This window comes from Ahaetulla prasina, chromosome 7, assembly GCF_028640845.1.
Source record: "Ahaetulla prasina isolate Xishuangbanna chromosome 7, ASM2864084v1, whole genome shotgun sequence".
NCBI classification, from domain to species: domain Eukaryota; kingdom Metazoa; phylum Chordata; class Lepidosauria; order Squamata; family Colubridae; genus Ahaetulla; species Ahaetulla prasina.
This window is the reverse complement of record NC_080545.1, coordinates 20,482,589-20,498,493: the sequence shown is the minus strand read 5'-3', so window position 1 is coordinate 20,498,493 and position 15,905 is coordinate 20,482,589. Positions and strand designations below refer to the sequence as shown.

The window sequence follows — 15,905 nt, the reverse complement described above, 5'->3', positions numbered from 1 at the left end:
GAATAGAATAGAATTTTTGTTGGCCAAGTGTGATTGGACACACAAGGAATTTGTCTTGTTATAGTTACTGTATCCTACTAAACTCTAAATTGAATCAATGAACACTGGACAAACTTGAATTGGGCTTTCCTATTTAAGACCAAAGGAATTCTATTAAAATGGCTGTATTAATACTTGAAAAATGGTTAACTCCCTCTCAATCAATTTATTTAGAAAGTGTTCTGACTGAATTATCAGAAAGATCCTGTTGGAAATTCTTGAAATGCAATACAAAATTGGATTGAGCCTCATCTTATGCTACAAGGCAATTCATGTGTTCTTAATATTTGAATGACAGGTTGCTCAATTGATTTGCACTCATTTTTTATGATGATTTATTCATAGTCTCGTTAAGAATATTCAAGCATTACAACTGCATCACAGCAGCTTAGACATTAATTTGCTTGTCACACAAAGGAATGTGATAGTTTTTTTTAAGGCCTTTCGCTGTGACAGCCAAATCATGAAAGATAATGCTGTTAAAAAGCTTTGCTGTCCAGTCTTTATAGAGTTGGACCGCCTTATAAATATAATAAAATAAAAATAAAATAAATTTCTGACCCCTTCACTTCCCATCCAAGTAAGTTTTAATGCCTGTCGGAACCTGCCCCTTTTCATTAAAATATTGCAGAGGTAGAATACATTTTTTTTCTTCAGTTGTGTTCGATTCTTGAAGTTAGCCAAAATAAGTCCCTACAGTTTTGTGGCAAGATTTGAGAAGTGCTTTGTCATTGCCTCCTTCCAATGGTTGAGAGAAGACGACAGCCCAAGGTCACCCAACTGGCTTTCTGCCTATGGAGAACCTAAAACTCACAGTCTCCCAATTTCTAGCTTAATGCCTTAAAGCCAAACTAACTCTTGTGTTAAATGTATATAGCCAAACAAACTGGGTATATTTTGCAAATAACGTTGGTGGGACATTTTGATGCTTGTTGGTTGCTTTTGTCATATAAAACAAAGGTAACAGTTGTCATCGGAACATGGTATATTGCTCTTTGTTTGATTTTTCTGGATGTACTTGGTTCTAAAAGCCAGATTTGCAAGAATAATAGTTAATGCCATTTGATACAATTACATAATGGAGTCCTGAGTCCTCATATTTTTTTAAAAAATTCCTTAACATTTACCCTATACAGAACCAATATGCTGGATTAGTTTTTATATTAAAAATGGTTTTGAAATTTCTTTCAAAGCAGAAAAGTAAGGTGATACCATTATTGAGTATTTTAGTTACAGTGCTATAAGGAAAGTTGGCCACAGTAGAAGACCCTTAAAGAGAAGAGAATAAGTTAGCTGAATCAAACCGCTTTCCGGAAAAGTAAACCAGCTAAAAGTATCTTAGTTTACTGCACCTCTATTATTCACTTGTGTGTTTGGAAGGCAGCTGATCATGTACTTGCTATAAAGTAGTTGTACTTCTCCATCAAACACTTACCTTATTTTAAGCGGTCTTCCGTCAGGTATTTAGCACTGTTTTTCTTGGCCTGTCTGAACAAAGGCAGTTCCGCCAGGAAGAATAATTTTCATAAGATTCCAGAATAATACTGGAGGAAGTTCTCCAGAAACAGAACACATCCTGAAGCCATCCTGTTAAATCCAGATGAGTGCATTGACAGAGGAATACCGACACTGAATTTCCACAGCAACTATCATGGGTAATGTAAGATTTTTTTTTTAACCTTTCTTAAATAATAATAATAACAGAGTTGGAAATGACCTTGGAGGTCTTCTAATCCAACCCCCTGCCCAGGCAGGAAACCCTACACCAGACAAATGGTTATCCAACATCTTCTTAAAAATTTACAGTGTTGGAGCATTCACAACTTCTGGAGGCAAGTTGTTTCACTTATTAATTGTTTTAACTGTCAGGAAATTCCTCCTTAGTTCTAAGTTGCTTCTCTCCTTGATTAGTTTCCACCCATTGCTTCTTGTTCTACCTCAGGTGCTTTGGAGCAGGGGCCCCCAACCTTGGCAACTTTAAGCCTGGTGGACTTCAACTCCCAGAATTCCCCAGGCAGCAAAGCTGGGAGTTTAAGTCCTCCAGGCTTAAAGTTGTCAAGGTTGAAGACCTCTGCTTTGGAGAATGAATCCAAATATTTTATTACTGCAAAATAAATTAATAAAAGTTTATTTGCATGCAGTGTTATGTTCCTCACAGGTTCAAATTCAAACTCTAAACTATGAGTTTGTCTAGTCAAACAACACACGGCAATGTTGAGATGGCCAAAGAGTATGTGTGAATCTTCTGTCATAGCAACTTATGATAATACAGTAACGTCTCACCCGTGGTCAGCTGACTCCTGTGGCTTCCAAATTTTAGTTAAATACCAAAGGCAAACATCATGAAGCTACTTTCCCATTGGGCTATTTCAGAGTGGGCATACGTGGGTAATCACGGAGGGTTCAGAATGATTAAAAAAATCTGCTAAAAAAATTAGAAAACTTCCGGTGTCACTCTCTTCTATGCTAACAATCAGGGGTGGGATTCTGCTGGTTTGGACCGGTTTCGGCATACCAATAACTCTGACAATCAGCTGAGACAGAACTGGTTCCCTCCAACGATCAGCTGGGGCCGCCCGCCCCTGTGCTATACCTACCTATATTTCCTTTGTTTGTAGCCCATCTGATAGGTAGGGCAGTGTGGATTGCTACGTCTCAACTGATTTACTTACTGTGGCTGTAGAAGGTAAGCTTTGGAGCTGATTTCAATTGTACTGTGCATGTGCGGAGCGCGCACAAAGTGAACTGGTTACAACCAGCGAATCCCACCACTGCTAACAATACAGTAAATTTTTAAAAAAATCCTACTGACCTATCATTACTAGCTTTCATGGTAGTAAGGAAAGGAAAGTGTACAGAAATGCAATATGAACTTTTCAAATGATGTAATTTTGAAATCATAGGTTTGAGTCCATCCATCCATTCTCCATTAGAAAACACATTGTTTACCAGATTTATCTTTAAATCAAGAGCATGTCTTTGTCATAGATAAGCCTAGGAAAAGTCTGCACTTATGCTATTGAAACTAAATGCACAACTCAAATGTTAGAATTGTTCAGGAAGCGTCCCCTATCAGGAGCGGATGGAGAAAGACTCTTTTAGTAATTTTCAAAATAGCTTTTACAAGGCCCAAATACTGCAATCACTTAAATGCACGTTTTTTTCTGACAACTTTATAACTTATTGCAGTTCAACATTTTAAATCATAGAAAATTGTCATCACTTTATATTTATAATCATATTCAGCACAATACAGGAATAATCCTGATAAATCTAGTTCCTTCATCCCCAAATAAATTATTCCTTTTCTCTCACAGGAACCTTTTCTTACCTTTCCCTCCCTCCTTTGGATTATTGCCTCATTTCATCAGCAGTGACCAGAAATCTTACTTATAAAATGATTTTATTTCTTTTCATAATTTAGCTGAACCAACACAAAACTGAATACTGTAAAGCAACAAAAAAAGTTGAAACATTTTAAGTTTTGTTCAGTATTGACTAAATAAGGCTACTACACTCCCTCCAAAAAAAAAAAAAAAAGGAAAAAGGAAAAAAGAAAAGGAAAAATAATAACAGTAGAGTGAGGGATCTGGCACTCCAATTCTTATTATACAGGTGAAGTATCTACCATCATTTATTGCATGACATTCTAAATCAGACATTGGTAGTTTATAGTGCAGTCAGTTCATAATACTTTTCAAGTGGCTGGGCTTTAATTGCTACCTGGACACTGATCAGAACTTTTACAATGAAGTAAGACCATCATCACATATGTTTTATTCATAGACACTGTCACCTATAATTCATGATTTCCTCAACTTGTGCAATAAAATAATATTGAAAACTGGGAGAGGTCTTGATTAAATGAACTATTTTCCCCCATACCTCTTATCTATGATTGTTTGAACAATCCCTATACATTTTTCTTTAGTAGCATAGAACTAGCATAATACTAAAAGTTAATTGGAGTATTTAGGTAGTATACTACAGTGGACATTGGGAATAACTTTAATATTGACAAATATTTTTGGGGGAAAGAAGTAAGCCCATTTTCTGACCTAATCATATCACTATGAGCCAGACTTATAGACAAAGGAGATACTATATTTGAAGGTATCAATGTTTTTCCTTTTTTTTTTCCTTTTTGAAATACCACTTTACTTTAGCTTTTTTCCTACCGTAATATTGAATAAGGGAGTTTTCAAAAATGTGTTGTAAAAAAAAAATCTTGATCAAGGAGCAAGCTGGCCTTTATATTAAATTAGGAAGGGGGAATGGCATGGCGGGGAGATAGAAAGAATGCAACTGAGTATGGAAAGTAATGACTATTCAACTATTTTACACTGTTTTACTGGCATTTAAAAGACTATCACTCCCTTCCGAGGGGGAAAAGGAAAAGGAAAAAGAAGAGGAAGGAAAGAAAACAAAAAAAGAAAAGAAACAAAGAAAAGAGGAAGAGGAAGGGAAGAGAGAAAGGAAGCCTTTCAACAGTGCAATGGTTGAATGCATTTATGTAATATAAACACCATTATTCTTTGCTTTTCTACAGATTCCTCTCAGGTCATGCTTTACATCCAGAATGTCCCAATGGAAGAAAGCAAACTACATCAGTTACTTCAGAGACAACTGAAGTAATAAAAACAACAACTCAACTCGGAACCTTTTTGTCATGACCGTCCACGTTAATTGTTAAATAGGATTTTCTACAAATATACAACATATAAAAACTGTTAAATATATAACTTTAGGCTTTTCAAAATACATTTAATGATCTCTTTCAAACAAGTGTTACTTTCCCCTTCCCCCCTCTTCCCCCTGAATTTGCTTTCTGGCGCTAAATGTATCGGATGAGACATAGGCCACAGATGACCAAACATGCTCTTTGCAAATACTGTATTATCCAACTTTTAACGATCAAAGAATGGAACCATAGAAGAGGCATGTTGAACTGCTTAAACTTAGAATGATTTTAGTACGATAAGTCAATCTAAGCACAGAGTAAAATGGTGCGTAGACAGTTTGTCTTGTTTTGAATCAAAAGTTCTGTTTTCTTCTTTAAGATTGGTCATAATCTCTCCATGTTCCCTTGTGATTTTTAGGGTACTACTTTTTTCCAAGAGGAGTTCCAGCTTCTTCTGCAGTGCCCCATAAAGGCTTTTGCTGGAAAGTAACGTTTCCTCACAGAGTGAACTGAATTTGTACAGGGTGGTTTTCATACTGTTGAATCTAAACAATCTTGTTAACAGTAACATCGTGTCCACTTTAAAATAGATTTTGCTCTTTGGTCTATTGTATATACTGAAACATAAGAAAATAAAAGCAATTCAGGCAGTCTAGGGCACAAGAAAAATTGTCTTCTATACCTTAGTGTCCTTCTGTAGACAAAACAGTCTTCTCTAAGGCTGGTTGGGATGAGTACTCTTCAGTTTAGTTGACTTTTCAGATTATTGTAACCACAGATCATGTCCAGCAGTGGAACATATCTCAGATGCAATATTAACCGTGAACTTGTGGTTTTGATTGTTGTATTGCTAACGCCCAAGCCTTTCTCTTAGATCTTGATTCCTTAGTCCAACTTTCTTTAATACGGTAGAACAGACTTTTAGCTCATAATGTAGAATTATGCCTTCTTCGATGAAATACAGAGAAATAGACAGTTGAATCGATGACATAAAATGGATGATGATCCACAGCAATGAAACTTGATTAGGGAATGTAGCTCACACCGAGCCTAAAAACGCCTACAAGATTTCTTCGTTGCTGCATTTGTCAGGAGACCTGTAATTCAATAAGAACAACTGAGTTAATATCTTAATTTTAAATTTTATGAATAAATTAAATACTTACTGATTCCCATCCTTATAACTTGTATTGCAGCTTTACCTTCTCTGACCTTAAATGGGTTTTGAGAAAATAACAGCACGGTTTTAAAAAGATGAGACATAGGCCACATATTTTATCCGTAATTTAGGGATATTGTAAAATGCAGAATTCTTTGATCCACCTACAACAGAAAAATACCTGGATTTATATCAGATATTTTTCTGCAAGTTTATGTTCTCATTATTCAAGAGGCTAATTTAATCAATGCTGCCCTCTAGTGATATTGCTACTAAACAAGATAGCCACTATCAATATTGCCATATTGTTATACATTGATATATAGAAAAAAGTAATGAGGAAAAAAATAGCCATACACTTGTAAGCTAAACTAAAATACAACAACGTTTTCTAAAAAGAGATGACAAGGGAAAATCTGGGTGATAGTAGGAAAATAATGGCAAGCATACACACAGTTTAAAGATTTAAATGGCAGAAACGAAGATTTGGGGAACAAAATAAAATTATACATGTCATGCAAATCTATGCTGCAAATATAAAACCCATGTTTATTTTTACATTTTCGTATTTTCTCAGCATTTAGAATATTTTGTTTTGATGGACTAGAAAGTAAGAAAAAGAATGATTAGGAAGGAAGATGAAAATAAATTTTTATTTTATTCAATTTGCCGCAAAATATTATTTTTTTTTAACCTGCCGGCTTGAAAAGTAAATGAAAAAAATATCCTCCTCCAACAGCTGTATATGAGTATATGCACTTAAGTTTTCCAACGTGAGCCATTTGAGAGATCTTTTTCTAGAAAAAAAAAATACCTCAGAACTTTTGAACAGCTTTTTCCTTTACAGATTCCAAACCACTTGGCCACAGACAGGATGAAAGCAAAAACACCAGGTTGGAAATTGCGATAATTGTGTATTTTTATGTATAGACATTTTGAAAGCAAATATATGCAGCCCCCTCTTGGCTAGTGATCTTTCCCTGTCTTTATCTCTAAATTTAGTACAACATTAGCCCATATCAAGGGGCTATTAGGTTATGAAATCAACATTATGAGAAAAGATAGTTCAAGCCATTCTTAGTTTCGAAATGTTTATGAAAAAAATAATATTTTTATTATTATCTACATGGATTATTTTGAGAGGGCCCGTTTTGCAAGATGGGAACTAACATATAACCAGTACTGAATTAGAGGGGATAATATTATTATTATTTCTGTAAAATAATATACAGAAATTTTTATGTAATTTGCAGCACTTTCTCTCTTTTTTCTAATATCGTACTCAACTTTGCATGAAAAGGTCAGATAATTTTATGCTTTTAACATCCATAGCCTAACTGATGATTAATACCTATATTTTTCTCTATTCTCATTTCTAATACTTCAAGTTATCTAAGCAATGAAATGTTAATAATGTTAATTAGTACAGTACAAAAACCATTATATCAAAATAATATATTGTAATTTACAATAATATAATGAAAAGAAAAAAAAGTTTTTAAAACCAGCATTGTACAAATAGATTTTTGAGCCACTAAGGATGTCAATGCTATTGTTTTAACTTACAATAAACTTTTTTATTAAAATCAAAGTATATAATTGAAAGATTTTTCCGAGGGTTCCTAGAACAATTGTAGGTGGTTTTAAAGGTGCCTTTATACTCTTTTGCACAGTATTAATTTGAAGTAAACCATGTCACAGGTTATTGTTATACAGCAACCAAAACTGACTGATAATTTTCTGAACAGGATTAACCCTGGTTTGGGTGTGAAGGTCACTAAATTATCACACAATTGCACAGAATGATTAAGAAGAAAACCACTTCATTGTTGTACCATCGATGTTTCTCCTTTTTCTCTCCTATGGCCTAGACAACTAATAGTTGTGGCCAGCAGTCAATTATCTTTCTATTCTTCCCAACAGGACACAGATTGCGCAGTCTACAGCTGGGATGAGTAGACTGGGGCCTACGAGGGGAGTGAATTTGGAGTCTGAGGAGGGTAGTGATAGGTGAATTTCTTTACATAAATACATATTTATATATTCCTATACTGCTGTAGAGTGGTTTACATAGAAGTAGTGCTGACTTCTTTTAATGGAAGAGCAACCACCAACCAAAATTACTAAGATACTTGAAATTCACTTTGAAGTTAATTAAGGCCATAGTTTGTATTCTGATCCTTGCCTGTTTTAATAGTAGGTATATTGTTGACCTTATTGGGTCATCACTTCGTACATAGATGAAATGTAATGAACTGGAAAAACAAAAGAGCTTGAAGGCAGAAATCAGGAGGATGAAGGGGCAATGTCATTACTCAAATAGAGTGAGATATACTACCTGTCATTGTACTGTTTCTGAATTGATAAGCAGATGCAAAAGTTCAACAAGAGCCCATTAAGATTACATTTGTCCTCATTTGAGAACTTTGCTTCTGAAGAGATAAGGGTATTGAGAAAGCCTTGATTATTTGACAGCAGAACATAGCTGAGTTTGCTTGTGGTTGGAGTGCATATTTTAAGTAAGTGTTTCACTTTTCTCTGGAGTAGGATAACATTCTATCATAAAAACTAGAATGTCAAAATACTTGTCACCTCTGACCTCAGAGGTGTGTGGAAAGATAGAGGGAAAAGCTCCAAATGTGTTGAGACTGCATTTACAAGAATTTCAAACAATTACAACACTTTTGGGGAAGATATGGTCAAGGCTACTCTTCAAATCATACACTGGAGATAGGTTGACCATATGTTTGATCTACGGAAGAAAAAAACTTTAACCCAAGGTTCAATAGTGTGATTTGTGAAGCAAGATCTGTGTTTATGGGAAGGGCAGAAATTTAGTGAACTTGAGAATTTAAAAGGCACTAATTATTAAAGCTAGCTATACTTCTGAATCCCTATTTTGACTACTGATTTTTTTCTGCTAAATAATCTAAATGAAATTATATAAAAATGGTAACGGGTTTCATGTTTCACACTGTTAAAGACTTTTAGGAATTATCCCAATTTCTCTGTCTCTTTGACACTGTGGGCATGGGGGATCAACTGAAGCCCTTGGTATTGGACTTATAATAATCACTACTGAATTAAATAACTATAATGTGAAAATTAATTGCTATCCCAAAGACACAAGTAATTTAGAATTCAAAAGTCTCCATCCACTTGACAATAATATTTTTCTTTGAGGAAATCTCAGAATATTCTACAGAGAAATATTATGAATAAATAAAGTGTTTTTATTGTTCACAAATAAGATTTAGAAATAGAAGTTATCTTAATATAATATAATATAACAACAGAGTTGGAAGGGACCTTGGAGGCCTTCTAGTCCAACCCCCTGCCCAGGCAGGAAACCCTACACCATCTCAGTCAGATGGTTATCCAACATTTTCTTAAAAATTTCCAGTGTTGGAGCATTCACATCTTATCTAATATTGTCATCCCATGATACCTGTTATTCTTATTCTGTGAGAAAAGTAATCTTGGATTAATCTTTCTGTGATAAACAGGTACTTGTCTTTTAAAAAGCTTTTATACCACAGCTCTTTGGGCCTGTAAGATGGTTAAGGATCAGTCAACAAAAATAGTAAATGCCAAATAAAACTAAGCACACAGTACTTACAAAATATCAACAATTATTATAAAGATCTCGCAACACAAAAATAAGTGATCTTAGGCTCCTGGAGACAAGTGCACTTGAAAAAGGACAACAACTATGTTAAAAGCTCCTTAGGAATGACAATGAAACAGTCAATATGATCCTGCATCTGTTTAAATATATAGAATAATCTACAGAGCTTAGGTCATCTCTTATCAAAAAGGATTCAGTAAAGCTGGAGAAGATCTTGAAATAGACAAAAAAAAATCAAACAGCTGAAATAAGTCCATATTTCAAATTTATATTTGGAATGTTTACCTTAGGCAGAAAAAAACAACCAGTCCAACAGAGGTGAACTTGAAGATATAAATAAGCATGGTATGGTGAAATATAAGTGACAAATCTCTCTTGCCATTACAATGTGAGAATTCAGGCTCATTTAGAGAGGATGAATAATGGAAGATTCAAGACAGATGAAAATAATATTATCTGGTATTATTGTTATTACCTGGGATTGTTGCACATGGTGTGGGTACAAAGGCTTACTGCTTCATAATCCTAGGGAAAATCTTATGTGAAAATCTTGATTGATGAAAGCAGTCATGGGAGGAGACTAAAGGCCCATTTGGAGAAAATCATTTCATGCAGAAAATTGCAACTTGGAACATAAGAGAAGTAAATGGAAGCTATAGCTAGAAAGTAGTTTTCCCAGCTTTGGTTGGTTAGCTAGTTGTAGCTACACCTGTGGCTCAGGGGTGGGTTCCAATTTTTTTTACTACCGGTTCTGTGGGCGTGGCTTATTTTGTGGGCGTGGCTTGGTGGTCATGTGACTGGGTGGGCGTGGCCAACTTGAAGTCACTCAGGGCAAGGCGGGGCAGCACCTTGCTGTGAGTGACATCAAGTTGGCCACGCCCATTCAGTCACATAACCAATGCTGCAGAGGCAGGGCGATTTCTCCTGGGGGACAGCCAGAGCTTTGCCGCCGCCTCTTTTCCTCTGAGGAGCTGCCTCCAAGTCCTTGCGAAGGGACACACACACACACACAACACAACATCCCATAACAGACTCACACACAATGTAAAAGCAGCTGCACTTCATCCAAAAGGGCCGCTGCAACAAGCCGGAACTTCACACAGCCACAAAAAGCTCAAAAACCAACTTTACACACTTTACACACACACAACACAATACAGCTGACTCACACACACACACAAAATGCCACATACAGCTTTGTGAGATTCTGTGTGTTTATGTAATTAGAGTGAAACACTACAGAAACACACCAAATCTCAGAAAGCTGCACAAATATTTTATTTTATTATTTTATCTTATTTATATTTTTTAGATCAGGGGTCTCCAACCTTAGTAACTTTCAGGTTTGTGGACTTCAATTCCCAGAGTTCCTCAGCCAGCAAAGCAGTTGCTGACTGAGCAGATGGATTCCAGGCAGGCAGATTCAGTTGCTAGCTGATGCAACTGATGTAAAGCATGGCTTTCCCAGCCCGAAAGAAGCTGTAATGAGGTAAGTGAGGAGGGGGGATTGGGTGGGCCAGAGGAAAGAAAAGATTTTAAAAGGCTCCTCTGACAATCCCAGCTGAAGTTGCCTAATAGCAGCCCAGCAGCTCTTAACTCAGCTGAGATCGCCAGAGGAGTCTTAAAAACCTTTTGTTTTAACAACCTCTTTGGCCGAAGAGGTTGTTAAAAAAAAAAAAACTTTTAAAGGGTTCTGATGAGCCATGCTCAGCCACGCGATCATCAGAGGGTTTTTTTTTTACTTTTAAAAGCCCTTTTTTGGCTGAAGAAAAGATGCTTTTAAAAGTGAAAAAAACCCAAACCTCTGATGATCAGGGAACCGGTTTGGGGACATGGCCAGCCAGCCATTACTACCGGTTCTCTGAACGCCGGCAGATTCTTCCTACCGGCTCTACAGAAGCCGAGAGAACCGGGGGCAAGCCACCACTGCTGTGGCTGCCTTTAAAGATTTCTCAAAAGCTGGAGTTGGAATATAATGCAATGGTCTTTGTTTTCCCTTGGTGGAAACATATTTCAGCTCTGCGTTGGCTACTGAATATTTTTCCAATTTTTCCACACACAATGATTTTCTAAGCGGCTTCCCTCTTCGTTTCTCTTCTATTACTATGGGTTACCGTTTTTAAATTTTTTGTTTTGTGGTCTTTTTGATTTTTTTTAGTTTTTGTAACTTGTAACCGTTTTTTGCCGATCATTTTTTTCCCCTTTTCCTTTTAACTTGGGTTCAGCTTCTCATCATAAAACTGATTCTCCCTCCCATTCACTTCACTTAATTGTTTCAGGCAACTTTCAAGGATTGAGATGCTATCCGAGGCAGATTTCTCCCCCCCCAAGCTGAGTATATCAAAATTTGAAGGTTTTTCCCCCCCCTTCTAAGAGACACATATAGTCTCTGAGAGAAAGTATTTATGGCAGCTCCAAATTGGCCAGGGAAGAAACTATTTTAATTAAGTTTACAAATATTATAAATCTTTTCAAATTTTGCTTGCTTGAAATTTTGTTATTATTGCTCTTATTATTTGATTTTATATTTTCCTTTCCATTTTATCAAAAAACTACTTCTTTCTCTTCAAATTAACTGCCTGTGAATTAAGGCAGTTGAGAGAATCAGTCATCCAGGAAGCTGAAGGTAGTCCTGCTCCTAGTCTAATAACTACTACAGTATATAATACTACTGCCAAATTTTCTCACAAATATTTAGATATTACACTAAAGTTTTCTAGTTTAAAATTTGACCATATAACTGTGCCTGGGGATTTTAATGTAATTTTGGTTCTTTAATTGACAATAAAGTTGCTATCAAATACCAATCACCCAGGTAGAGATGTCTGCATGGTACAGATATATGCAAATGTAATTTAGCTGATATTTAGCATCGGTTCCATATGACCCAATGAAAATATTATGTATAATACATAATACCAGTGGTGAAATCCAATTTTTTTTACTACTGGTTCTGTGGGTGTGGCTTGGTGGATGTGGTGTTGCTTGGTGAAGGTGGCCTAGTGGGCATGGCAGGGGAAGGATACTGCAAAATCTCCATTCCTATCCCACTCCAGAGAAGGATACTGCAAAATCTCCATTCCCTCCCCACTCCTGGGGAAAAGATATTACAAAATCTCTATTCCCACCACACTCTGGGGCCAGCCAGAGGTGGTATTTGCCAGTTCTCTGAATTACTCAAAATTTCCGCTACTGGTTCTCCAGAACCTGTCAGAACCTGCTGGATTTTACCCCTTTATAATACCTTGCAGTACATATTCTTGCTTAGCTTTAAATATCCCAGTTCTTAGCTAATTGTTTAGATAATGGTAATCTAAACACCCTTTTATCAAATCATAGTCCAGTAACATTAATATTCCTTTGCAAAAACTGTTAAAAGTTCAGCTAGTATATTTTACTACACCATCAACAAATCCAAAATTTATTGATCAAAATAAATTTGTTTAAACTTCTTTTTTCAAATAAATGATCAGCAAATCATGAAATAAGAATTGTGTGAGGTGGTTCTAAAGCTTTTATAAGTGACCGGATTATCATTCCTATGCTTCATAGGAGAAGAAAGAAAAATGGATTTTATCATTCAAGTCTGGACAGAAAAGCTGAGGAAATTTTGAAAATTTATGAAGAAATCCTATGTTAGTACTATATTATTTTTTTTAGATCTGGTAAAGTAGAACTTATTTATATGATTCCAAAATTCAGTATTAATTAAACATATTAAATGGATATATTTTAATAGCAGTGAAGAGAAAAATTAAGGAATTTGTGACAATTTTTAAAATTACAATGTTCATAAAAATATATTTTCTATATTCAAGGATTTCACAGGTATATTAGACATATTGATAAAATCACTGATAATTTTTTATGAGATGATCAGACCACATCTGATTTCTGTCTTTCCAAATTGCAACTTTAATATAAAATTAGAAATACTAGTTTCTGGAATTGTTTTAGAACATAAATAAATGCATATTTACCACCATGCATGCAACTACAGAGCTATCATTTGGTTCCTTTGAAATCTTGGCAGGTGCTTTATTCTAATTTTAGACAGAATTTAAGTGTAAAGACAGCAAGACATAAATTGGATGACGCTGGGAAAAATATTTAAGTCTGATCTTTGTTCTTATATGTCTTTTATGACCTTAACATAAGGCTTATTAAACAAAGTATTTTTAGCTCTATAGTTACCTCAGCAGGTGTACAAATGTTTCATTATATACCTTTATATATTGGAGATTGCAATAAATATAAAGGAATGTTAACATGAACGGTATGTATTGGACACGGTATCCAGTTCTTCCATACTGGTTAAATATCCTTTCATTTGAGATTTCCAAAAGAGACCAAGGAATGATGTTCCAGCATTTCTAGTAGAATTCTGCTCAATAAAATAAATCCACCAATTAACCTTTGAAGAAGAGAGTATCAGTGGTTGCTAAGTTGCGTCAAACTTGTTCATAATCAAAACATTTTTTGACATCCAGTTTTAATTGAACTTCTAATCTTAGATTTGACTATTTGAATTATCAGATGCATATTTTATCATGATTATGGGAAAAGTAAACCCCCAAATTGTCTTTGATGTAAAAGATGTAATCTTCTCCCACTATAGTAACAGAATTTTATGTCGGAAGAAAATGAATAACTTCATTTTTATATTCTTATATATTTATGAAATAATGAAAAATTTAAAGTTTCTTCAAAATAATGTAAACAACATTACTTTTTAAAGATTGTTACTGTATATCTAAATATACACCCTTCTAAGTTTGTGTAAAATTCTCAGTCATCAAGGTAGAGTTGCCTGGACTTATTTACTTATTGGTTCGAAACAAGAAAAAAAATGTGTAAAGTATTTGTAAGATTTATGCCATGAAATAGGGAATTCTATATGTATGGAATAGTATAAAGGGGGCCTTCTCTGTGGGGGCTCCTACCCTCTGGAACGAGCTCCCTCTGGGGCTGTCAACTCCCGACCTCAGGTCCTTCCGCTGAGCTGAAGACGTTGCTGTTTCAAAGAGCAGGACTAGCATGAACTTAGTTTTAAATTTATGGGTTTTAAATGGGTTTTAGTTTTAAATTTATGGGTTTTAAATGGGTTTTAGTTTTAAATTTATGGGTTTTAAATGGGTTTTAGTTTTAAATTTATGGGTTTTAAATGGGTTTTAGTTTTAAATTTATGGGTTTTAAATGGGTTTTAGTTTTAAATTTATGGGTTTTAAATGGGTTTTAGTTTTAAATTTATGGGTTTTAAATGGGTTTTAGTTTTAAATTTATGGGTTTTAAATGGGTTTTAGTTTTAAATTTATGGGTTTTAAATGGGTTTTAGTTTTAAATTTATGGGTTTTAAATGGGTTTTAGTTTTAAATTTATGGGTTTTAAATGGGTTTTAGTTTTAAATTTATGGGTTTTAAATTTATGGGTTTTAAATGGGTTTTAGTTTTAAATTTATGGGTTTTAAATGGGTTTTAGTTTTAAATTTATGGGTTTTAAATGGGTTTTAGTTTTAAATTTATGGGTTTTAAATGGGTTTTAGTTTTAAATTTATGGGTTTTAAATGGGTTTTAGTTTTAAATTTATGGGTTTTAAATGGGTTTTAGTTTTAAATTTATGGGTTTTAAATGGGTTTTAGTTTTAAATTTATGGGTTTTAAATGGGTTTTAGTTTTAAATTTATGGGTTTTAAATGGGTTTTAGTTTTAAATTTATGGGTTTTAAATGGGTTTTAGTTTTAAATTTATGGGTTTTAAATGGGTTTTAGTTTTAAATTTATGGGTTTTAAATGGGTTTTAGTTTTAAATTTATGGGTTTTAAATGGGTTTTAGTTTTAAATTTATGGGTTTTAAATGGGTTTTAGTTTTAAATTTATGGGTTTTAAATGGGTTTTAGTTTTAAATTTATGGGTTTTAAATGGGTTTTAGTTTTAAATTTATGGGTTTTAAATGGGTTTTAGTTTTAAATTTATGGGTTTTAAATGGGTTTTAGTTTTAAATTTATGGGTTTTAAATGGGTTTTAGTTTTAAATTTATGGGTTTTAAATGGGTTTTAGTTTTAAATTTATGGGTTTTAAATGGGTTTTAGTTTTAAATTTATGGGTTTTAAATGGGTTTTAGTTTTAAATTTATGGGTTTTAAATGGGTTTTAGTTTTAAATTTATGGGTTTTAAATGGGGTTTTAAATCAGGGTTTCCAACCTTGGGAACTTTAAGCCTGAGGACTTCAACTCCCAGAATTCTGGAAGTGACTGGGTTAACATTTGGACTGTATTATTTCCCAAAATAATGATAGGAAGAAGGAATAGTATATATATTCATTGCCTTGAGTTATTTACAAAAAAAAACAATAAAAGGAAGCTAAATAAGTCCAATTCACAGTTTCTGATTATCTATATCTT

The 15,905-nt window shown here is 34.3% G+C and overlaps 1 protein-coding gene across 3 annotated transcripts in view; it reads right to left on the bottom strand.

Moving 5' to 3' along the window:
• Window positions 1-3,478: 3,478 nt before the first annotated feature.
• Window positions 3,479-15,905, bottom strand: part of TAFA5 (TAFA chemokine like family member 5) — a 416,270-nt gene continuing 403,843 nt past the window's right edge. The window contains exon 6 of one of the 3 annotated variants that reach the window (XM_058190809.1): window positions 3,479-5,817. In XM_058190809.1, the coding sequence (XP_058046792.1) occupies window positions 5,781-5,817 (37 nt within the window). In that variant the 3' untranslated portion in view covers window positions 3,479-5,780. The remainder of the gene's footprint in view (window positions 5,818-15,905) is intronic. The other 2 variants (XM_058190811.1, XM_058190810.1) reach the window with 2 other exon arrangements.